Source organism: Telopea speciosissima, chromosome 8, assembly GCF_018873765.1.
Source record: "Telopea speciosissima isolate NSW1024214 ecotype Mountain lineage chromosome 8, Tspe_v1, whole genome shotgun sequence".
In the NCBI taxonomy this organism is placed as follows: Eukaryota; Viridiplantae; Streptophyta; class Magnoliopsida; order Proteales; family Proteaceae; genus Telopea; species Telopea speciosissima.
Window position 1 is genome coordinate 27,809,388 of NC_057923.1, and position 24,871 is coordinate 27,834,258.

At 44.8% G+C, this 24,871-nt stretch overlaps 1 protein-coding gene across 1 annotated transcript; it reads left to right on the plus strand.

Annotated features, from left to right (window-relative positions):
- The first annotated feature begins 11,290 nt into the window (after positions 1-11,290).
- On the plus strand, positions 11,291-24,426 carry LOC122671817 (serine-threonine kinase receptor-associated protein-like). The gene is made up of 7 exons (XM_043869264.1): positions 11,291-11,886; positions 12,285-12,420; positions 13,743-13,824; positions 14,380-14,555; positions 23,305-23,442; positions 23,530-23,669; positions 23,978-24,426. Exons 1-7 carry the CDS (start codon positions 11,769-11,771, stop codon positions 24,238-24,240), a joined length of 1,053 nt encoding a protein of 350 aa, XP_043725199.1. The 5' UTR covers positions 11,291-11,768; the 3' UTR covers positions 24,241-24,426.
- Positions 24,427-24,871: the final 445 nt, after the last annotated feature.

The window sequence follows — 24,871 nt, forward strand, 5'->3', positions numbered from 1 at the left end:
TCCCCATCTCACTTTTTACTAGTTGTTACGCTATTGCACTGGTGATCTAACTTGAGCATCAGAGAGTCCTAGGCTGGAGCCACACCGGCCCTCTTGTGCTCATCACTTGGTCCTTGCAGGCTCATCCGTGGGCGAACCAAGCATCGGAGATTTTCGCACACAACAGATTTGGCACCGTCTATGGGAACGACATCAGCAGGTCAACGTCGTTTCTACCAATTTCATGAGCAGCAACAATGGTGCACACGAGATCAGGGCAGCATGGCTTGACTTCCCGTGCAGACGAGCTACAGCCTGTTGTGCCAGCAAGGCGATCATCGCCCCCTGAAGCCTCAAGATAGGGTGTGAACAGAAGACCCCCTCGGACAGGGGCTGCGCAACCCATCACGGGTGCCGCGGTTAATCCCATTCCCCCTACAGAGGGTGGAATTGGCGGAAGTGTGTTAGATATAGCTGCGGCTCACCGAGTACAGGCCGAGCCAAACTTGGGCGGGCAGGGCCTACCAGCACCGCCGCCCTTACCGGAGAGTTTGGACCCCGAAGCCCCGGCAAATAATCGGTAAGTTATGAACTTGCAGCTGCAGATGCTCCACACCAACATGATGTTGCGTACCTTCATGAACCAGATGGCCCGAGGCGGGCTAATGGGCCAACCACTGATCGTGTCCACTCCAGCCCCAGTCCACGCAGAGAGAAACTTGCAGCAAAATGGTGGCCGGCGTAGGGCCGAGCCTAGCCGAGCCGCATCCTCACACCCGTCTCGTCAGAAGACTCCTCCTCCGTGCCTTAGCAGAGGTGCTCGACGGGATGAGCAAGAGCATCACCGAAGCCCAGGAACAGGGCAAGAAATTGAACCAGCAGGCTCGATAGCGAGGAGGTTGGTATTCTCCGGATGGCTCGAAGAGGACGGGCAGTCGAGGAGAATCCAAGAACAGGGGAACGAGCCAAATGGGAGACGTCTTGCGAGACAAGGAGAAGTATCTCATCATAACCCCCGACGTCAAAGCTCGCCTCCCCAAGAAGAATAATAAGGGAGCCCCCGTGGGTCCAATTTCCAGGTGGAAAGAAGAACAAGGAGGGATGGTGCTGACCGAGCTGACCAGAATGGCCGACCACAACGGGAGGACCAAGCCTACTGACCTCGGGCTGAGGAGCCAAATGGTCGACCTAGGCCGAGCAAGCAAAACAATTTATACCGGGTGGATGAGCCGAATGGTCGAGCACCTAAAACCGAGCTGGAGAGGCGGCTACGAGACTTGGCAGAGCAAGTGGAGGGATTGAAAAAATAGGCGACCCCGGATGCCTATTCGCTGGTCGGGCGTCACCCTTATCCTCCTAAGATCATGACCGCGCCACTGTTGACCGGGTTCAAACCTCCTCCCTTCGACCTTTATGACGGGACGACCGACCTGACGGATCACATTAACTACTTTAATGCGATGATGACCATGTACGGGGGAACCGAGATTGTTTCTTGTCGGGCTTTCCCTGCATCCCTCAAGGGCGCGGTGACCTCATGGTTCTCCTGGTTGCCACCGAACTCCATAACAAGCTTCGCTCAACTTTGTCGAGCCTTCGTCACGCGCTTCCAGAGTAGTATGAAACACAAGAAGACAACGGCTAACCTCCTCAGCGTGAAGCAAAGGTCCAACGAGTCGATCCGAGCATTCGTCTCCCGCTTCAACAAGGAATCCTTAGACATCAAGGATTTAGATGAGGCCACGGCCCATACGACTATGAGCAACGGGCTCGCCGACATGGACCTCATCAAGGACTTGGCCCGGAAGCTGACCAGAAACCTGGCCGAGCTCTTAGAGAGGTGCAATGAATTTGTAAATATGGCCGAGGTTCTCCAGGCCCATAAGGGAAATGAAGGCCGGGCCGATAAGAAAAGGCCGACAACTGACGACCATAAGGAAGACAAACGGCCAAGGATGGATCACCGAGTTGAAAGATCGGATCGAGCTCGGAGCCCCGATTATACCCCACTGAATACCTCGCGCAAGGAGATTTTGATGCAAATACAGGACGGTGGGTACATCCGCTGGCCCCGACCAATGCAAGTGGGGTCATCTCAGAATCCCAACAAGTATTGTTAGTTCCACAAGGACACCGATCATGATACCGAGGATTGTTATCAGCTGAAAAGAGAAATCGAAGAGCTGATAAAAGCAGGCCACTTAAAACGATATGTCAAGGGAGGCCGTGAAGAGCGTGGGGATCGACGACCCAAAGATCGCGGCCAAAGAAGAGCCGAGCCGAGGCCCAAAAATAGGCGAATTGAGCGAGATGAAGATAAAGCCCAAGCTGAGAAGAAAGAGGACGGGTCCGGGCCGAGCAGTGACAAGGGAGCGCCCATATACACTATCCTCGGAGGGCCCGGACAAGAGACTACTCGAAAGGCTAAGGCAAAAGCACGATTCGACAGAGTTGCCGAGATGCCCACCAAGAAGCTCAAGCCAGCGGCGACGATCTCCTTCATCGAGGCCGACCTCGAAGGTATAAGTTTACCTCATGACGATGCTTTAGTGGTGCAGGTAGAAATTGCGAAGAGACCAGTCCATCGAGTATTGGTCCATACCGGCGCATCCGTGGACCTTATGTCGCTAGACGCGTACCGACAATTTGGCTTCGGCGACGAAGCGCTCAAGCCGAAAGGAACCTCACTTCACAGATTCTCGGGAGCTGCCACGACCATCAAGGGCTCAATCGACCTACTGGTCACGATTGGGCAAGCTCCATGCCAGGCGATGATCCAGGTCCAATTCATGGTAGTACAATCGATAGTGGCTTTCAACGCCATACTCGGCCGTCCTTCATTGACCGCTCTCCAAGCCATCATCTCCCCGACGCACTTGAAGATGAAGTTCCCCACCGAGAACGGTATCGATGAAGTCCGAGGCCACCAGAAGAAGGTGCGGGAGTGCTATGCTACTTTTGTCAAGCAAAATAAAGGCAATGTCCAAGGAATGGCAATGTCCGTCAAACACCTCCCCGAGGATCAGTGGGATGAGCTTATCGAGAGGAGAGGACGACCCGTGGAAGACCTGACCCCATTCCCCCTCAGCAAAGAGGACCGAGCAAAAGTGGTCCAGCTTGGATCATTGCTGAATGAAGATCAAAGGAATCAGCTCGGAACTTTCTTAAGGGCGAACACCGATGCCTTTGCTTGGTTGACTGCCGACATGTCAGGCATTCCCAGGCATATAGCTGAACACCGACTCCACATAGATCCAAGCCGAAAACCAATCTGACAGAAGAGAAGGACCTATGCCCTTGATCGACAAACTGCGATCAAAGAAGAGGTGGAGAAGCTCCGCCGATCAGGGTTCATCCGAGAAGAAAAATACTCGACCTGGCTAGCTAACGTGGTCATGGTCCCCAAGCCGAACGGGAAGTGGAGAATGTGTGTCGACTACACCGACCTCAACAAGGCTTGTCCAAAAGATGAGTACCCACTACCTCAGATCGACCTCTTGATCGACGCCATGGCCAGTCACGAGATGCTGAGTTTCATGGACACATATTCTGGTTACAACCAAATCATGATGCATGAGGAGGATGAGCCATACACGGCATTCCGAACTGACCAAGAAAATTTTTGCTACAAGGTCATGCCGTTCGAATTGAAAAACTCTGGAGCGACATACCAGTGGCTCGTGAACTATATATTCTGCGGGCAGATCAGAAGAAACATGGAAGTTTATGTGGACGATATGTTGGTGAAGAGCTTGAAGGCCAAACACCACTTGGCCGACCTAGAAGAAGCCTTTAACGTATTGAGGAAGAACCAAATGAAGCTGAACCCCGCCAAGTGTGCATTGGGCGTGACCTCAGGAAAATTCCTCAGCTTCATGGTCTCTGTCAGAGGCATCAAAGCAAATCCTGCAAAAATCAGGGCCATCCAAGAGATGAGCCCTCCAAGGACGATCATGTCGAGGTCGGGCGACAAGTGTCTGCCGTTCTTTAAGGCCCTCAAGAACATCCAGAACCCGAAGGACTTTATCTGGTCGGATGAATGCCAGCAAGCTTTTGAAGAGCTGAAGAAATACTTGGAGAGCCTGCCTCTTCTCAGCTGACCCGAGCCAAAAGAGGAGCTTCAAGTTTACTTAGCCGCTACCCCGGTAGCGGTCAGCGCGGTGTTGGTTAGGGAAGAAAGTTGAACTCAAAAACCCATATACTACATCAGCCACGTTCTTGTCGATGCCGAGACGAGATACTCCGGGTTCGAGAAAGTAGTATTTGCTCTTGTTACGGCCGTAAGGAAGCTAAGGCCGTACTTTTAAGCTCATCCGATCGCGGTACTGACCGACCAGCCACTCAAGAAGATATTACACAAACCTGACATTTCAGGATGACTGATCACCTGGGCAGTTGAGCTGAGTGAGTACGATATAAGCTATCATCCGAGGATGGCGATAAAGGGACAAGCCCTTACCGACTTCATCGCCGAATGCACAGGGCCCGACCTTGAAGTCGGGGAAGAAAAGACAGTAGAAGAGGCTAGGGCTACGATCGACCCGACCTGGACCATGAATGTCGACGGCTGAAGCAACTTTGGAGGAAGCGGGGCCGGCCTGATCTTGGTGAGCCCCGAGGGGTTTCTGATCCAATATGCCCTGAGGTTCAAGTTTCCCGCCTCGAATAATGAGGCCGAGTATGAAGCCCTCCTAGCCGGACTTCGAGTCAGCAAGGCAATGGGCGTAAAGTGGTTGAAGGTGCGAGGAGACTCCCAACTCGTGGTCAACCAGGTCAATGGAGATTATGAGATGAAAGACGAAAGGATGATAGCTTACCTGAGCCGAGCACGAGATCTGATTTCCAAACTTAAGCACTTTGAGATGACTCGAATACCGAGAAAAGAGAATGCCGCGGCTGACTCCTTGTCAAAGTTGGCCGAGGCCGACCTCCAATATCTGAGCCGATCAGTGTACATAGAGATCTTAGAGAAGCCATCCTTACAAGAAGAAAGCGTAAAGCACATTGAAGAGGATGGGCCGACCTAGTTAGACCCCATTGTCAACTACTTGGAGAATGACCTGCTCCCGGAGAACCGAGACGAAGTAAGAAAGGTCAAGATCTAAGCTGCCAAGTACACCATGATCGACGGAGTGCTCTACAAAAGAGCAATCTCGGCCCCTCTTCTTCGATGCCTTTGACCGAAGGGAGCCGAGTATGCCTTGGCCGAGGTGCATGAGGGAATATGCGGGAGTCACATGGGTGGCATAGCTCTCGCATACAAGATACTTCGATAAGGATTCTATTGGCCAAGAATGCAAGAAGAGGCCATGAGGTATGTGAAGACGTGCAAGAAGTGCTAGCTATTTGCACCAATCCCGAGCCAACCAGCAACAAAGCTGACCTCAATGCTAAGCCCAATCCCTTTCGCTATGTGGGGAATGGATATTCTCGGAGATTTCACCCCGGCATCGTGAAACAGGAAATACGTGGTAGTGGCGATCGATTACTTCACTAAATGGGTCGAGGCCGAGCCCCTTGCAATCATCACCGAGAAGAACATGGAGAAATTCTTTCGAGATAAGGTCATCTACCGGTTTGGGCTATCGAAAGTGCTCATCACAGATAATGGCATGCAATTCAATAACCCGGCCTTCCGAGAGTTCTGCGAACACTTCTACATTGACTTCCGACCTGTCTCAGTAGCTCATCCACAAGAAAATGGACAAGTAGAAGTGTCCAACCGAACATTACTCGTCGGCATTAAGAGAAGGTTAGATGAGGCCAAAGGAAGATGGGTGGAAGAGCTCCCAAGTGTCCTATGGGCATATAGGACGACAGTAAGAACACCAACCGGGGAGAGCCCTTTTCACCTCGCTTATGGGACCGAAGCCCTCGCCCCAGTCAAAATTATGGCATCGTCGTACCGAGTGCTCAACTTCGATGAGAAGACCTATGAAGATGGGCTGAGAGCCAACCTTGACTTCCTCGACAAAGTTTGAGAAAATGCCCTACTCCGAAACATGGCATACCAACAAAGGACGGCAAAGTACTATGACTCAAGAGTAAAAGAATGACACTTTCGTCAAGGGGACCTTGTCCTCAGAAAGCTCAGCGCATCCCAGCCAAGGCAGCAAGGAAAGTTAGCACCAAATTGGGAAGGCTCGTACATAGTCTCCAAGCAAATTCGCCCTGGGACGTATCGCTTGCAGACTCCGGGGGGCAAGAAGGTACCGAGACCTTGGAACTTGGAAAATTTGAAGAAATTTTTTCAGTAGCTTCCATAAGTATTCTGCTCGGCAAGGTTTTTGACGAGCATGTTTGTATTCGGCTTCAGCCCCAATGTTTGATTCAATTAAACAAAGTCTTTCTCCACCACTTAATGTATTTGCAAGCTCCTAAATCAAAGTCATAAGACCGGTCCTCATAGACCTGGCCGACCTCGAAGACTGACCCTCATAGGTCGGCAACCAAGTCGTAAGACCGGTCCTCATAGATCTGACCGACCTCAAAGATCGACCCTTAAAGGTTGGCAATCAAGTCGTAAGATCGGTCCTCATAGACCTGGTCGACCTAGAAGACCGACCCTCATAGGTCGATAACCAAGTCGTAAGACCGGTCCTCATAGATCTGGTCGGCCTCAAGGACCGACCCTCATAGGTCGGCAATCAAGTCACAAGACCAGCCCACAAAGGCTGGCCGACGTCTGAACCAACAAGAGCAAAGTCTCCCCTTGGTCGAGCTGGACAAAGTTTGAAACTAAGCTAAGGCATTACGCTCGGCCACGCAACCACTTATATGGTAGCCGGTCTGATATGACCGATGGGGACGGCGAATTAGTTAACCAAGGTGAAAATCACCCTAACCTCGGACATGGCATGGCCGAACCGACGACCCCATGAAGCATGGGTAAAAAACAGCCAAGTCCCTAAGCTCGGCTAGCGGAACGAGTCGTCAGTTTGGCCACAACATCAAATGAAACAATATACACAAGGAAAAGAAGGCTAAGAATGCCGAGCTAAAACACTTGGACAAATTATGACAAAAATAGATTCTCATTCAGTATAGGCTGACTGCTCGGTAGGGTTACAAGGTGGGCAGTTCGGCCCCCAAAAAAAAAAAATTTATTACATCTCAATCTCCTCGATAGTAGACTTGGAGGCGACCTCGGCAACATCCACGATGGCATGCTCGGCAAGGAGGTCTTGGGGCTCAACGTCAAAGACGAAGAGGTCAGCCTGCGTAGGTTCCTCAATGGGTAGAGCCTGGGTGACCTCGGCCCCCTCCTCATCTCCCAGCTCCCCGATAAAAGTAGTCGCATTGTCGTAAAAATGCGAGAGATTGAGATCGGGATAGGCCACCTTGATCTCGGCCAAGAGATCAGCCCGGCCTGCCTCAAAACCTTCGGCGTAAGGAGGCTTCCTGATCTCATGACACACATCAGTGTACTCCTTCGATTGGAGGTAGTCGCTGATCGCCTCGTCCCGAGCCAGGGCCAGGTCCTCCTTGGCCTTCTCCCTCACCTCGGTGAGCTGAGCCTGCAGAGCCCGAACCTTCTCCTTCTGCCTGATCACCTTGGCCGTAGAGCTCTCTACTTCGGCCTCGGTGGCAGTAAGCTACTCTTGAGTCTCCCGACGCCTCTGAACGGTATCCTGGGCATCCTGTTAAGCTTTTTTGTACTGGACACCCAAGGAGTGGTTCTCGGTCAAGAGTCGCTCAAAATGAAGCATGATCTCCACTGCCTTGGCGAAGCCCTGCAAGAAAGCATTAGAACAAAAGTCAGGTCAGGTTACACAGGTCGGACCTAATCACAAGAGCCGAGCAGGAAACTTACCATGTTGAAATCCTGAAACAGGGTGGAGAGGAGCTCGGGGTTAGACAGCGCCTCGAGCTTCTCCCTGTCAGCTGGGAGCCAACCTGCATCCAGCCATTCCTTGGCATGCGCAGTCGACATTAATGCCAAGTCCCCTGGGAAGAGGCGCAAGGTCGACCTCACCGGAATGTTGCTGGCCGAGGCCCTCCCCAAGACATATAGGGAGATGTTGGGGGGTGAAGCCACGGGCGGAAGGCCACCACTCGTCAGATTGGCGGGCTCCTCTCGCCTTTTCAGCCCTTCCCTTTCCTCGGAGACCTCGCTGGGCCCGTACTCTTCTCGGCCTCAAGGCCGACTATAGCGTCTGGCGGGCTTGGCAACACGGCCTTGCCCTTGGGGGCCTTGGAGGACTTACTCCAGGACTTCTTCTCAGCATTTTTCTTCCTTCGGTCCTCAATGGTCTCGGCCCTTAGCCGAGCTGTATCCATAGGGGGAATATGGCCGACCACTGCAAGAGAAACCAAACGTCAAAAACAAATTAAAAAAAGAAAAGAAGACTAAGTGAAGAGGTCAGCTTGGGTGGCAGAAACGGGCTCGGCTCGGGCTCCTACCAGGGGTCATGTGCCACCTTTGAAGAAACCCCTCGTCCTGAAGCTGAAGGACATCAAAGGGCGGACGCAGGGGGATCAAGTCAAGCGAGGTCAGCTCATTCTCGGTTAGGGGCAGTACCCTATTAACGTAGTTCAAGTTAATCTCCTTCCACTCGGTTCGAAGAGGGCTGTTTGGAATGGAAGCAAAGAAAAAATGAGGCTTCCAATACTTATTGAAGGTCGGCGGGCCAACCAAAAACTTGTGGCTGCCCAGGGCTGCACTCTTCCCAGATCGACGGCTGGAATAGTACCACCCCTTCTCTGGAGACTTCTTCAAGAAAAAGAGCCGAGAGAAAAGCGCCATGCTTACACCTCGGCCCATCTCGCAAAATAGGGCGTAGAAGCCGTACACGGCTAGCCAAGAGTTTGCCACCAGCTGACCGGGGGACAGGTGGAAGTGGTCCAAGATCTGGGCCACCAAGCTGAGGACAGGGAGCCTGAATGCGTACTTGAAAGGCATCTCGTACAAAGCCACCTCACCGGGCCTGATGAAGCAGGTCATCTCCCCGGGGTTGGGAGCTCGGAGCTGAATGTCCTCGGGGATAGCATAGGTCATCCTGAGATAGTCGAGGTTGGCATCGGTGATCGTGCTCGGGACGGTGCCGACACTCCCTTCCTCTGGAGCGGGGGCGTCAGTGGACGAGTTGACCGAACCAACCCCCACTTCTGAAGAATCACCCTCACTTAACTCCTCATCATCAGACGAGGACGATCCAGAGTTCTCAGCTCGGTCCCTGGCGATTGGTTGGGTGGTGAGGCCGGACTCCAGGAGCAACGGAGGCTCGGCAACCTCGGCCTGACGAGGCTCCACTACATCGGGCTCGTCCCAGGTTGAGCCCAACAAGTCTATGGTGGGAGAACGAGCTGGGGGCTCTCAGCTCGGACTCGCGCCCTCTGCCGCCCTGGCGAGCAGCTCGCCCATGTAACTACTACCAACTGACATATGGGGCAGAGAGGACTTACTGGTTGAAGAAGAGCTGAAGATGAGCTGAACACGAAGGAAGCACAGGCCGAGCTGATCACGAACCAGAAAGCACCGAGCGCTGCAGGGCTGAGAAATCCGAGCTTACCGAGAAGTCAATAACCTGGAGTAGTGAAGAATGAACAGTTAGGAGTCACCTATTTATAACTCTTGGGTTGAATTGATCCAACGGCCGAGGAGAGCTCAACATAATTCAATGGTCCAGATCAAAAGACGTTTCGAATTCCCGAGCCTACTATAATGACTCTACTGATGTGGCACTGACGCCCAACCATCGGATTGTGCAACGTCAAATCCACGGCAAAGAATAAGCTCGGCTAGGCCGCAAAAATCTTTCAAACAAGCAGACCTGAAAACTTCACTCATCAGTGCCAAGACGACCCCTGATGAGTGGGGGGGCCTGTGATGAGGCATAAAACACCCCGCCAATCAAAGGCTGCCACATGGCCGACCTGAGGTCAATCCAAGAACCGAACTGAGCTGAGCAGGAAATCGGGCCGACCCGGTCTCCGATAGGTCACTTGAAAGAGCCGAGCTCACACAAGTCAGTCGGGGCTAGGGCCGAGCTCTGAGCCGAGCCAACACAAGTCAGCCATAAACTCTTGGCCGAGACCAACCTTACAGGCCGACCTCTAAGGCCGACCTCCCAGGCCAAGGTGACTGCCAAGATCGACCTCCCAGGCCGACCTCCTAGGCCGACCTCCGAGGCCGAGCCCTCCTCCACAAAAGCTACCATAGCGCCCCACCGGGGATTGTGGGGCCACGTCAGCACATCCTGAGAATCACGGGATGAGGATCGAGCCACGATCCAAGCGCAATACAAAATCACACTCTACATGGACTCTTACCTTAATAAGAGCCCGACCCCGAAAATAGCTCTCCACTCCGCTCTACGCGAGAGAGCCCTCCGAAAGAAGGACTCCTACCATACTAGGACTCTCCCAACCGCCTCATCTCATCCTTACTCTATAAATACCCAGGTATGGAGCACCATTCCCCATCTCGCTTTTTACTAGCTGTTACGCTGTTGCACTGGTGATCTAACTTGAGCATTGGAGAGTCCTAGGCCGGAGCCACACCGGCCCTCTTGTGCTCATCACTTGGTCCTTGCAGGCTCATCCGTGGGCGAACCAAGCGGCGGAGATTTCCACACGCAACAATTCCAATGGGGGACAGTGATACTTGGCCGGGTGGCCTTATTTTGAGACTTATACTATTCTTTTGATTTCCTATCATGAATGATGTATTATTGGAACTATATGTAATATATAAAACCTGATAGGAAATGATTGTGATAACTTTTGGATAAACTGCAACAATTATTGTACTTATGATACAACTTAGCTTCTGCTACTTTGATAAGGATATTATACTATGTTGACTTTCCTTCTTGATTTATCATGTGTGGTGTGGATGAGTTAGCTTAAATTCGCATTAATGATCCTGGTGGGAGTGTGGAGTATAAGTGTACGCTTCAATCACATATTCCCGTGGTACATGGATCGGGGTGTGACATGAAGAATGGTGGTAGCTTCCCTTTGATAGATTGCCCTAGCATTTTTTATCCCAAATGATATCACTGTATATTAGTACATTTCCCATTGAGTGATAAAGGATATATTTTGCATGCATTGGGGAACAAACTTGAAACCCATTAGAGAAAATTACAATTGTCAAGCCCATTGGACCAATATGTGCAGCCTAAGGGACATTCTCTCACAAGAAATTTCAGTAACAACCGAATGCCCACCATCCTCTGCAATTTGTTCACTCATGCATGAGAAGACGTGTGTACGGGGAGTGTACGAAAATTGAATCATCCTTGGCATATAAAAGCCGGGATGCAGTATCAGTCCCTATGCGCCTGGCCCTTTTTAGTTCTTGGGATTTTTTTTTCCCCTGCTTCAATTCGTAATAATATATACATTTTTTGATCTTAGAAGAGTGGTTTTTTTTTTCTTTCTTGGATTTGTGTGTTCTCCAGACGGAGGGTTGGGGGGTGTGGAATTTGCAAAGGTGAAATCGATCAACATTCATTTCGATAAGCGTTTCTCACCTGTTAAATGCCGCCATTTCTCTGTATAAAATCATCTTTCTGTGCGAGACTTTGATCCGGATCACCAAGATTTAGGTTTTCTTCTTCATAATCTTTGCCCCTTTCTTCTGTTCTTCATCCAATAACTTGAGCAGATCGTTTATGGTTACATTCGATTTTTTGAGTGGATTGTAGAAGGTATCTTAGGGTTAAGACACTGAGGTGTTGAATTCTAGCAGTTCCGATAGGAATCAGGGTTTCTTACCGTTTCTTGATTTTGCATCAGAGCTAGTTAGTTTGGTTGGGTTTGAGTTATTTGGCTAGCGAAGGATGGATAAGAAAAAGGTGGCGGTGCCTCTTGTCTGCCATGGCCACTCGCGTCCGGTCGTCGATTTATTCTACAGTCCGATAACTCCTGACGGCTTTTTTCTCATCAGTGCGAGCAAGGGTAAGGCGGTTGTTTTTCGTGGTTTTTTTTTGGTGGGAGTGGTGCGTGGTTAATGTTTACCCTGACTTTAGTTGTCATTGTTTGTTGGATACGGTAGCTCTGTTTGTTTATATCCGTTATGCCATCATCCCTTTATTTCTCTGAGCTATGTGAATGAAAATTTAAGTAACAATTTTCCTCCACAAGCTATACTGACGCATGCCCATATGGCGATACCAGCTATGAGCTATAAACTAAGCTAAAGTTTATTCAGACCTAGTGTAGTTTTTTTTTTGGCAAATAATATTCAGACATAATATATGGAATCACCTTATTTTGAAGCTGATATGGATGTGCATTACACCTCTATACCAAAATGTTCTTTGTTGAGGTAGTAATATTGTCTTCTAATGGCTCAGATTCCAGTCCCATGCTGAGAAATGGAGAGACTGGAGATTGGATTGGTACCTTTGAAGGACATAAGGGTGCAGTGTGGAGTTGCTGCTTGGATACTAATGCTTTATGTGCAGCTTCGGGCTCTGCGGATTTTACTGCGTAACTTCTTTATTTTATGTTATCCTCATCTCAGAAGTTGCTAATGTTATTGCTCTGGGAAATGACATATACTTATGGATTTAACCTACCTCATATATTGGAGTATTGTTTGTGGATTCTAACACCTTTATACAGTGACGTAGCAGTTTGACCTTGCTTCTATGATTGTTCTGCTTCAACACATCAAAACTTAATGTGTTTAGAGATCCCTGTGCAATTGTTATTACCGTGATTTCTTTTCACATAGGGATAACAAATTTATAATTGAATTTCTTAAATTATTCGTCCATTTGCAAATCACCAAGGTGACCCATGGCCCCAGTAGATGAAAAATTGAAGGAGCATTGTTTATATGGTATAGATATTTGCAGGGGAGTCCTTTCAGTGCAGTGGTAAGGAGTGATATGATACCAATTAGAGGGATAGAAAGACCAAGAGGTAGACCAAAACTGACTTGGGAAGAACTGAAGAATTAGTGGGCAAAGATATCAATATCCTAGGTTTGGCAACTAGGATGCCTTAAATAGAGTTGAATGGCAGAAGAAAATTGATGTAGCCGACCCCATTTAGTTGGGAAAAGGCTTAATTGAGTTGAGTTGGGTAATAATAATTGTATGACAATAAATGGTTAAATTTTCTCTTCTATGTGTACGCCATATTAAGAAGATATTTGATAAGTATATCGTTGGTTTTTCATTCCACTGCCAAATGAGGTAGTATCTTTTGTGCCTATATTTTCAATAATATGCTAGAGAAGGGACATTGTTTAGCCGTTTCTTGCAAGATAGATCCTTCCATGCAACATTCATAGGTGGTTGAAAAGTTTAGAGTCCATTTAGGTGTAAAGCCTTTTTGTTGTACTGTATATACTGCTTCTCTGTTGTCGACAATTGCTTGCAGAGGATAAACATTATGCAAATTTCTTAACTAACGTATTGTTATTTGGCACTGGAGATAGTCCAGTGGTCAGATGGTGTTTTTTTTTTTTGTTTTTAAAAATGTTGACATTTTACTTGTTATTAGTTTTGAATATGCTTGGACTATTTATTATTGCTGCTATGTGTTTTGTTTAGGCTCCTCTTAGCCTATCTGCTGTAACCTTTTGAGGTTTTGGGATTTTTTCTCCTTTTTTTTCTTTCCCTCTGAATGACATTTACCTTCTAAAAAAATATTTGTGTTTGATATAGCTAGTGAATTCTAAAAGACTGTGTGTCCTTTTATTTATTGTTACAATACTCAATTTTAAATTGATGATTAATTGTGCATGAGTGCCATTCTGTATACAGTTATAGAATAATTAATTGCACCTTTTTAATCTACAGAAAAATATGGGATGCACTAACAGGTGACGAGTTGCACTCATTTGAACACAAGCACATTGTTCGTGCATGTTCATTCTCAGAAGTAAGTTGGGAATTTTTTTCCTTTTACTGTATTAACTTTATACTTCTTGTCTATGTTCTCATTGGGCTTGTTCAATCAATAATATACATTTCAAGTTTGCTCAATGGCATTATTAACTTGCATTTTGCATTTAGATTATACATTGAATAATTTTTGTTGTAAGGCGTTTCATTTGACGTCCAATGTGTGAAGCTTTTAGCTTTTTTATATGTGCAATTAATGTTTTAAGTTTACACCTATAGTTACTAATGTTTCTGAAGTGGCATACTATTTCATATAATATGGGATATATAATGTTTCATTCTCTACAATGATGGTGATCTCTTGTCTTTTCCAATTGATTTTATTTTTCTGGATAGTAAACCACACACATGTATTCTCTGACACTCCCAGCTCTGCGGGATTTGTAGAAATTATGTTCGGTAGTCCTTTGGAAGTTGTTAGTGGGGAGTTAGATGGATCGTTGCATGTCATTTCTCTCTGTTTCCACACCCACCCCATTTTATGCCATATGTCCTGTTCTTCTCATGTTGTCGTATTTACTCTTTATTGTAGGATACCCACCTGCTGCTTACTGGTGGGATTGAAAAAATCCTACGTATCTTTGATTTGAATCGTCCAGATGCACCTCCAAGAGAAGTTGACAATTCTCCTGGTTCAATCAGAACTGTAGCAATGCTTCATAGTGACCAGACAATATTAAGTTCATGTACAGACATGGGGGGCGTGAGGTATGCATTTGTCACTACTTGCAATTAAGTATTGTGGAGCTTATAGCTTATTGTGGTATTGATATTGCTTGAACCTTGACTTGGGCCATTCTCTGTGCTTTCTGTTCTTGTTGGCCAGAAGTGAGGTATAATCTCTGTACACAAAAATTTGCTTATTATATATCACCCTTTTTTTTATTTTTTATTTTTTTTATCTTTTTCATTTTGATGTGGCTTTGCTGAAAGCCTGACTTGCTCACAATCTGACACAAGTGCAGAGCCAAGATTTTCCTTTTTTTGTTTTTGTTTTAGGGGGGGGGGTTGGGAGGGAATCAATCAAAAGCATAGTTCCCCTCAGCTACTTTGTTGCCACTTTATGTTGGTCCAGTTTTTGGGTGACCGAGCCAAGTGAAACCTTCTTGTGACCCTTTTCCCATGTGATTGCTTGGTGCTTAAATTTATGGACCATACATGGCAGCCTAGTCATGTTGTGTAATCACTAAATGATTTTCATGATGTGGCAGAATAGAGCTCTGAAAATGGGTGTGACGTCAACATTTTGAAAATTGTTTGATAATGGTTTACAAATGTTATAACAATGTAACATTATATGGGGACATGTGTTTCATTTAGCCAGGCAAGGAAGCCTTGTTGAGTAACCTATTTTTAGCCACATGGAAGGATGATGGAGCTAATCCATCTAAGGTAGATGGGTCATTCTATGGATTGGCCATGTGTCAAATTCCTAAATCCATCTCAACCATCTAAGGATGATGTAGCTAATTCATTGAAGCTCCTGAGGAAAGTTGAGAGTTGGGAGAAAGCAATTTCTCTAAAAGCTTTATATAGCCTCATGCATGAAATGCTTTGAACCGAAGCTGATCAGATGAATAGAATGGTGACATGGATAATCCGTCTACTAATTGGAGTGCTAATAATGAAGACTAATCCCCAACCAGGGAAATTCCAGTGGCAGAGTAACTCAATATAATCATAGGAAATAGGGAAAGAACCAGAAACAGAAAATATCGGCAATTAGGGTTGAATAGTTCTGATTTGTCTCCAATTTCAGTCAAAGGTTCTGTCCTGTTTACAGATTCGACCTGCATAGTTCAATCAAGATCTGACGGCGGGGTTGGGAGATATGGAACAAGCCTACTGCAAATAAGTAAATTTGAAAGCAGCAGAACTGAAGCAATCGAGTGGTATTCTTATTTCTTAGGGATACAAACAGATAATCAATTGGCAGCAAAACAGGGATTATTAAAAGCTAGTTGAAAGGCCAGTAAACAGATTTAACAGAAATAAAAAAAACAGCAGCAGAAAATTGTACCAAAACCGATATGAAAAGAGTAGAATCTGTATACCTGCAGGCTGTGGCTTTGCTCAGACCTGAGTTCAGAAATTTAGTTGTCAATAACAGAGACTCAAGTGTTAATTTTGGAAGCTAACAGGTCAGCAGATATTGTGATATCCGTAACAAATCAGAGTAGCATGCGTAGACATTGCACCTAACAGAATAGGGGACAGATCCACCAAAGCATATGAAGAGAATTGATGCAATCCCGGGTCATACAACCCTGTTTTGGATCGCTATGGGCCCACTAGACTATTAGAAACCTCAAATTAAGAGTATAGGGCAATTCTGTATTTTACTTGAAATTCCGATCCAGCAAGTGGAGATAATGTAAGACTAAATTAGGTTAATTTAGTCCCAAGTAAACCCACAATACCAAAATAGAAACAAGGGCAGAATTAGAAGGTTTAGTAAATCAAACCAAATTAGCCACTGGAACTCAACCAAGCTTGGATCGAGTGATGTTTGTATGGAGTAGAAGCTCTGCTGAAAGTCTCACTGGAAACTGATGGTTGAATTGGAAGATATGGCAGCATCACAAAAGTAGAAACTATAGTTCTGCAGGCCAAACCATACACCAGTTGGGGCTCAAGTTTGGATCGAGTGTAGGGCCTATTGAGGAAAGGCTTTGCTGCAATTTTGGTGAAGTTCTGATGGATGGAAGTGAAGTTATGAAGGTGGAATAAAAATAGAAGGTTTGTGAATATGGAGGATTCTAACCAATGGAATGGGGTAGCAGTGGGGATCGAATGGAGAGGGTGGAGGTGTGGTGTTGTGCTTCAGAACCCAGCAGGGTTTGATGGAGGAATACGGAGATATCAAACTCAGATGTTGCAGCAGGAAATCCAAGTCTAAGAACAACAGCACCTGCACTCGAATGAGGAATCAGTAGAAGCAACAATCTTGGTTCTTGGTGTGGATGCAGCCTTCAAAAGGGAACTCCAGTACTTGAAGTAATCCAGCAGCAGGAAATCCAAGTCTAAGAACAACAGCACCTGCGTTCGAATGAGGAATCAGTAGCAGCAACAGTCTTGGTTGTTGGTGTGGATGCAGCCTTCAAAAGGGAACTCCAGTGCTTGAAGTAATCCAGCAGCAGGAAATCCAAGTCTAAGAACAACAGCACCTGCGTTCGAATGAGGAATCAGTAGCAGCAACAGTCTTGGTTGTTGGTGTGGATGCAGCCTTCAAAAGGGAACTCCAGTGCTTGAAGTAATCCAGCAGCAGGAAATCCAAGTCTAAGAACAACAGCACCTGCGTTCGAATGAGGAATCAGTAGCAGCAACAGTCTTGGTTGTTGCTGTGGATGCAGCCTTCAAAAGGGAACTCCAGTGCTTGAAGTAATCCAGCAGCAGGAAATCCAAGTCTAAGAACAACAGCACCTGCGTTCGAATGAGGAATCAGTAGCAGCAACAGTCTTGGTTGTTGGAGTGGATGCAGCCTTCAAAAGGGAACTCCAGTACTTGAAGTAATCCAGCAGCAGTAGCTGCACCAGGGAATCTCGAATGGTGATGGAGAGAATGGAGAACAAGAGAATTAGAAGCTAGGAGGGATAGGTGGATTAGGCTCTCTCAGGCAGGCTCCTTCAGCCCTTCAAGTCACAACCAATTGGACATGAGAATATTCGTTGCATTCAGGCAAAAATTCATTCATCAGTTAAATCGTGGGGAGGCTTCGACAGCCTTTACATGACGCAGACGTGAGGGTGTCAATTGGGACGGTTCCTGGTACTTGGGACGAGACGGTACCGGTACCGGTACCGGTACCAAAAGTGTCAATCCTAGTACCGTCCCATTTACTTAACGGGACCAAACCTAGATCCTAGTCCTGATTACTAGCGGGACGGGACGGTACCGGTTCCTAAACGGTTCTAGGCACTGTAGAAAAAGGAAGAAGTTTAATTGTTCCTAATGGAAAAATCCGATTGTGTTTTCCTCTTTGATTTTCCAAACAAAACCTTATTATCACACATGTTACTGTCACATGGTACTACTGAGTGGAAAAAAGAAAAACCTGGTACATGAAGTTGCTTGCAGGAAGAGAGAGTAGCACTGAACCAGGATTTTAAGAGGCGAGACTTCAAGAGCTGCGGCTGTCCTGTCCCTAATGCATCATAAATATAATTCTTATATCCTATTTTTTCTCCCAAAAAAAAAAAGATCTTATATATTTTTTCTTTTTTAAACGGTACTAGTATGTCCGGTACCATTCCGGTACCTTATTGGTATTTCGGTACTGGTACCGTTGGGAATCCCGTCCCAGAACCGTCCCGTCCCATTTATCATTCGGTACCAAAATCAGATACCAGTACCGTCCCATTTACTAATGGGACGGTCCGTTACCGGGTTTTAGCGGGACGGTATTGGGACGGTTCCCGGTTCCCGGTTCTGGTCCCAAATTGACACCCTTACATAGACATAATATTAGATCTGAAAAATAATGGATTAGATATGCAAAATAATAGATCAGATCTGAAATTAGAGGGTTAAAAAAAAAAGAATTAAAGAGGGGGAAAAGGTAACTGCAGGTGATGGAGAAGATGAAAGGTCAGATGAAGTGTAGGTTCAGTGGATTATGGTGTAGGTTCAAGAGAAAGAAGAAGAAGAAGATAGGTTGAAGTTAAAGGAGATAAGGGGAAGAAAATATGGGGGAGAGAAAAATGAGATTAGGGAGAGGGAAGGGATAGAAGGTGATCAAACACATCTACTGCTGACTTCCAATGAAATCCAATGTTCAATTCATTCTTCATACTAGACCAACCCGTAGGGCCAAGAACCAGCCTCAATTAAGCCCAGCCCTAGGTTAAGCTGGCCAGGGTTAGTTCCTGGGATATTATTGCTGGTGGGGAACATGAAGTTGACTCCAAAGAACCATCGGACCTGAGTTTAATTCTCTTGAAGTGTCTTTTAACATTCCAGCGTGTCTTTTCATTTTCCTAGGCTTAGTTAATGAGTTTTCTTTTTCTAGGTGCTTTAATTAGACTTTTCAGTTTTCAAGTTGGGTTTTTTAAGTTTTTATGTGGAGTCCAAAAGTTTGTGTTAAGTAATTAATTTCACCTGGTATTGGTTTCTAGGTAATTTAATGCTTTATTGAAGTTAGCTTCTAGGTGATTAATGTTGGAGTCCAAGAGTCATTTTTATTTTCTTTATATACTCATGTAATCCAACAACGAAAGGAAGATTTGAAGAATGGATTGGATATTGGATTTCATTGGAAATCAGCAAGTGTGTTTGATCACCTTCTATCCCTCTCCTCTCCTCAACGTCTTCTCTTCATTCTCTCCCCCTCTCAATCTCATTTTTTCTCCTCTCTCATGATACTCCCTGATGCAGATTTATCACCAAGAATAAGTCTAGGGTTGGGATATATATATGTTGGGCCTTTGATCCCAAGGGTTTTCTATGTAATAGGCCACGCCACTTTAAGGAGTCTAAACTAGGGGTATATAGGTTGCATACGGGATTAACCCAATATTTAATTTATTTTTATGTTTTTTAATTGAATCGGTTCAAATTGGTTGCATCCAATTGGGTCAATTTAAGTGATCATGTGACTTGGTTAAGTGGTCATGTGACAACTTAAGTGATCATGTGATGTAAGTTGGGCTGGATTAGGACTCTATAAGTCCAACCATGTTTTGAGTCTATTTCCTTTAGTATTCTAGTTTCCTAGTCAGTTTAAGTTATCTAATAAGTTAGGGATAGGGTTAGACCTTTCCATTTTAGTGTCTAAGTCTATTTCTGAGTCTTCTATATAAGTTTGTAAGGGAGGTCAGCATTGAATACGAATTTGATTAATAAAAATTAGCTTTATGCTTGCTGCCATTGCTGTTGCTCTTTGTGAGTGTATGTCCTTGTGGATCTCAAGGTGGATAGGGTGGGTGGACTCCTGCGACTCCTTGCATCGTGAAGATCGGGAGGTTTCTTCAAGTTATCAAGGTGCTGCCATTGTCTCTGCAATCTAGTAAGTTTGAATTTGCAATTTGATTTCAAACCTTTTTCTTCTAATATATCCAGCCATTCCCCTTCATTAGACCTAATCTACACCCCCCTCTATCCATCAAACCCTAACCTCCATTAAACCTGGAACTCCTACCTTAACTAGGACTCCTTCATAACTTCAGATTTGTTCATCAGTTTCAAACCAAACTTCCAGCATACATCCCCCACACTTCTCCCTACACTTGATCCTAAACCCAGCTCATAACTCCCATTCTATCCCCTCCATTCCTCCACTCCATTAAAACCCAAAACCTGCAACTCAGTTCTATCCAAAATTGCAGAATTTTAAAACTTTCCCAAATCTTATTATTTATATGCCATAAAAGCACCCTAGACCTGCACATTAAAACCCCATAAACTCCATTGCCATTGTCCAACCTTAACCTTAGTTTTGACCTAGATTTCTGAACCCTAACCTAATCGGCCAGCCCTTGTGTGTGACCCCATTACCCTGGCTCCTAGTGGGATTACCCCTACCTAGGACTACATTACTCCCTCTCATCCTCCCCCCTCGTCTCTTCTTCTCTCGTCATCCAAGATTAGAATCTGATCTTGAAACCTCGTCTTCTCCCTTTATTTTTAAATCTGATCTCTCTATTACAGATCTGAACCTTCCAACCTGCGCCAAAATAATGGATCAGATTTGAAATAAAAGGGTTAGAAAATAGAATTAAAGAGGGGGAAAAGGTAACCGCAGGTGATGGAGAAGATGAAAGATCAGATGAAGTGCAGGTTCAATGGATGATGGTGTAGGTTCAAGAGAAAGAAGAAGAAGAAGAAGAAGAAGATAAATTGAAGTTAAAGGAGACAAGGGGAAGAAAAGATGGAAGAGAAAGAAAAACGAGATTAGGGTGAGGGAAGGGATAGAAGGTGATCAAACACACCTGCTGATTTCCATTGAAATCCAATAAATCCAATATTCAATTCATTCTTCAAATCTTTCTTTCATTGTTGGATTATATGAGTATATAAAGAAAATAAAAATGACTCTTAAACTCAAGCATTAATCACTTAGAAGCTAACTCCAATACAGCTTACTAGATTAGAAAAAGAAAATGCTTGAGTTATCAAGGTGCTGCCATTGTCTTTTTCTAGATGTTTTAAAGTATCAAGGTGCTGCCATTACCTGGAAACTAATACCAAGTAAAATTAATTACTTGAAACAAACTTTTGGACTCCTACATAGAAACTTAAAAGCTCCAACTTGAAAACTGAAAAGTCTAATTAAAACATCTAGAAAAAGAAATCAACTCATTAACTAAGTCTAGGAAAATGAAAAGACACATTGGAATATTAAAAGATACTTTAAAAAAATTAAACTCAGGTTTTGTGGCTCTTTGGAGTCGACTTCATGGGCCCCACGAGCAATAATATCACAGGGACAAACCTTGGTCAGCTTAACCCATGGCTGGGATTAATTGAGGCTGGTTCTTGGCCCTATGGTTTGGGTCTAGTTCTGATGTGGACCAAAACAGCATGAGGGATCTTCTTCAGGCTTGATATTGCATCATCATAATATATAGAGCGCTATGCTTGCACCTCAAGTTACATGAAAATCGAAACTAATATTTTAGTAACTAGGATTCACTAGAATAGAAACTAATTTGCAGCAGCTGGATTCTTCTTCATGTGGACCCCACTTTATGTCCTTCACTGAAGTGGCTAAGTCATGGGCCCCACTGAGATTCGGCTAGCACTTGAAGTCAAATTTTTGTCAATAAAAATTGACTCTTATGCCCCCACGATCTGGGTTTGGGAGACTCAGCAACTCCCAGCTTTAATAGGCTAGTCCATCGATTGGTGAAGTTAACCAGCCCTTCTCCGATGAGTGCCCTTGACATATTTCTTGCCAAATAGCTTGGCATCTGCATCTGAAAAGAAATAGAGTTGAGGAAGTAACTGGAAGCAATTACTTAAGTGGTGGTATTTATGGAAAATACTAATAAGTATGGGAAGGAATAAAATAACTATGGACTGGATGAGTAATTATGTGAATTGGGATGATGGGGTTTCAGTTTATATCGCAAGGAGGTTGTCTCCAACCTCTCGATTGTGAACAGGGAATTGTCAAAAGCAAGAACTGTTAATTGGCCACAGATTAATTCAGGGATTCAAAACAGTATTCAAAGAGGAAATCTAAAGTAATTGAAGTAAACGAGGAAATCTGAAGTAATTGAAGTAAAATTAGTCAGAATCAACAGCATAAATCAGAAACTGATAGTAGAAATAGTATAACCGCAAGTTTTTAAATTGAATAGGTCTGATCTAAAACTTCTCAATGGAGAGATAGATAGGAAAAAGATATCGGGCTAGGAATCCCACCTAAGCCTCACCCAGAATCCACAGAAAAAAATACCAGCAAATCAACAGAACCCAATTTGAGAAACTGAATATGCTTATTCTCAAAATCTTGGGGAGTCCTGTAGGCCAGTACACTTATTTATAATATTCCAGAAATCAGGATTAACTTGTGAAAGGATAAGTCTATCCTAATCTGAAAAGAAAAAATCTAAATAGACCCGATAAGAACTCATCCAATCTAACAGCCAATGGGAAGCTCTAATCTGACCCCATCATAATAACAACATATGAAGAAAACACAACCAACCCAGAGCTAGAATAGAACATTCCTAATCCAGCCTAACTAAATATAGGCTTTACATGAAAAAAAATAAAAGCAAAGAAGTTGCTAGAAGACCCCACGATTTGGATTACTGATAGAATAAGGTTCATGATGTGATCAAGAATCTAGACAAAATCTGGAAACCTTCAGAAAACACTGGCTGTCATGTTAGTCACATATGATTTCTTCTTCCTCTGGTATTGCTTCTGGAACTTTGATTCTTCATCAAAGTGGGATCACGTGCTATGCATGCGCATGCCATTTTTTTTTGGGGGGGGGGTGTTGGGGAGGTTCATGAGGTCCAAGGGGAAAAAAAGACTTGAAGAGATCTTGATGAAGGGAGGAGGAGGAAGAGAAACGTGAGAGGGAAAGGGGGTCATGAAAGAGATGTGAGATGCTTTTGTTTGAGGTGTGCAAAATAAACAAGGGGCTTTTCTTTGATCATGGGTCCAACACCTCTTCTCTGATGTACCCCCTATTCGAGACTAGTGCATTGGTTTCATATGCTTATTTATTAATCTTTTTTTTTTTTTTTTTTTTTTATGTTTTTACTTTTAAGGATCTCTCGTCATGGGGGTTCACATCGCCCTTGCTCTTGTTTACGACTATGTATCTTTATTGTATTGCTTTTGCTTTTAAGAATGTCATATTGCATGTTCTTGTGTAAGTGTGAATGTATACTCTTTTCTGATTTTACCCCCAATAGTAAGCCTTTTGTACAGAGTCCTATTAGTGTTTACTGAGATCATTTAATGGGAAAAGTTTTTTGTATTTGTCCTGTTTACTTTACAGATTATGGGATGTAAGGAGTGGCAAAATTGTCCAGACACTTGAGACCAAATCCCCAGTCACCAGTGCAGAAGTCAGTCAGGATGGCCGTTATATCACTACTGCTGATGGCTCAACTGTTAAGTTTTGGGATGCAAACCAGTAAGTCAGGCTTATTAGTCTGCTATTCATTCCCTAGGTAGACTGTCTGCTTGAATAGTTTATGATATTTTTGCTGCTGAATGACAGTTTTGGACTGGTGAAGAGCTACAATATGCCATGTACGGTCGAATCTGCTTCACTTGAGCCGAAGCTTGGCAATAAATTCATTGCTGGGGGAGAAGACATGTGGATTCGTCTATTTGATTTCCATACCGGTGAAGAGATTGGTAGGTGTCCATTTTTGGCTGAAGAAACTAAAGCTACTGAACATAGTTGTTTAATTGGTTGGATTCATGACTGTTCATGTAGATTACCAGAACCTAGTTGTGCTTGCATTATTACTTGAATGGGTTACCCAAGTATTTCAGAAATAGCCCTGAAAAAATATTGCACAAAGTCATGTCACAGAGCAGTTCTTTTTTTTTTTTATGGTTTTCACTGCCAAGTGCCCTCTGTGCACATCCTAAATTGTGATCCTTCCATGGATACATCTTCTAGTTTCTTGTTGGCTCAAATCTTTACGTTGTCTATGCAGGGTGCAACAAGGGACACCATGGTCCTGTTCACTGTGTTCGTTTTGCTCCTGGAGGAGAATCCTATGCCTCAGGATCTGAAGATGGAACAATTAGAATATGGCAAACGGGGCCTGCAGCCCATGATGAGAGTGATGCCTTCTTGGCAAATGGGTCAACTGGTAAGGTGAAAGTGTCGGCTGATGAGGTTGCCCGCAAGATTGAGGGCTTTCACATTGTAAAAGAAGAGAAAGCTGAAGAAAAGGAAGAAGCAACGGATGCCTAACAAAACTGGGTATTTTGCTTTGTTTTGTTTGATTGATCGGTTGGTTGCATGCATATGGAATGTGTTTTGTTTCTCTCCGATAATTATCCTATCTTGAGAAAATAAACCAGCCCATTTTTTGTACAATTTCTCTTCGCTTGTTCTAGTGAATTTTTTTCATCCATTATAAGCTTCCGTTTCCTTCTAGCATTCTTGTCTTTTTTATCTTATACTGTAGAACTTGAGGCTGTGTTTGATATGCATTCTAGATCAATGTTGCATTCTCGGACGATATAAACAATTATTTTTATCATCTGAGAATACGAAATTGACCCAGAATGCATACCAAATTAAGTCCAACTGAAATGATATTAACAATTTCAAAAGTGATGCGAAGAATTTAGGGACTCATTCCCCGTTTTGTGGTAACCATGTAGGACCAATGGTTTTCATTGGCCTTACCCAGATTAGCACTTTGGACTTGGTTAAGCATAATCCTTCTCCAGTCCTAAACTCCTCACTAACTAAACGCAACCCTGTAACCTATGGGCTATCTCCACTCCGTGGCTCAGGGAAGAAAATTCCCCTGATGCTTACTTGTTTTGCTGCTCATCAATAAACTCTTTTCTTACCCAAAAAAAAAAAAAAAAAA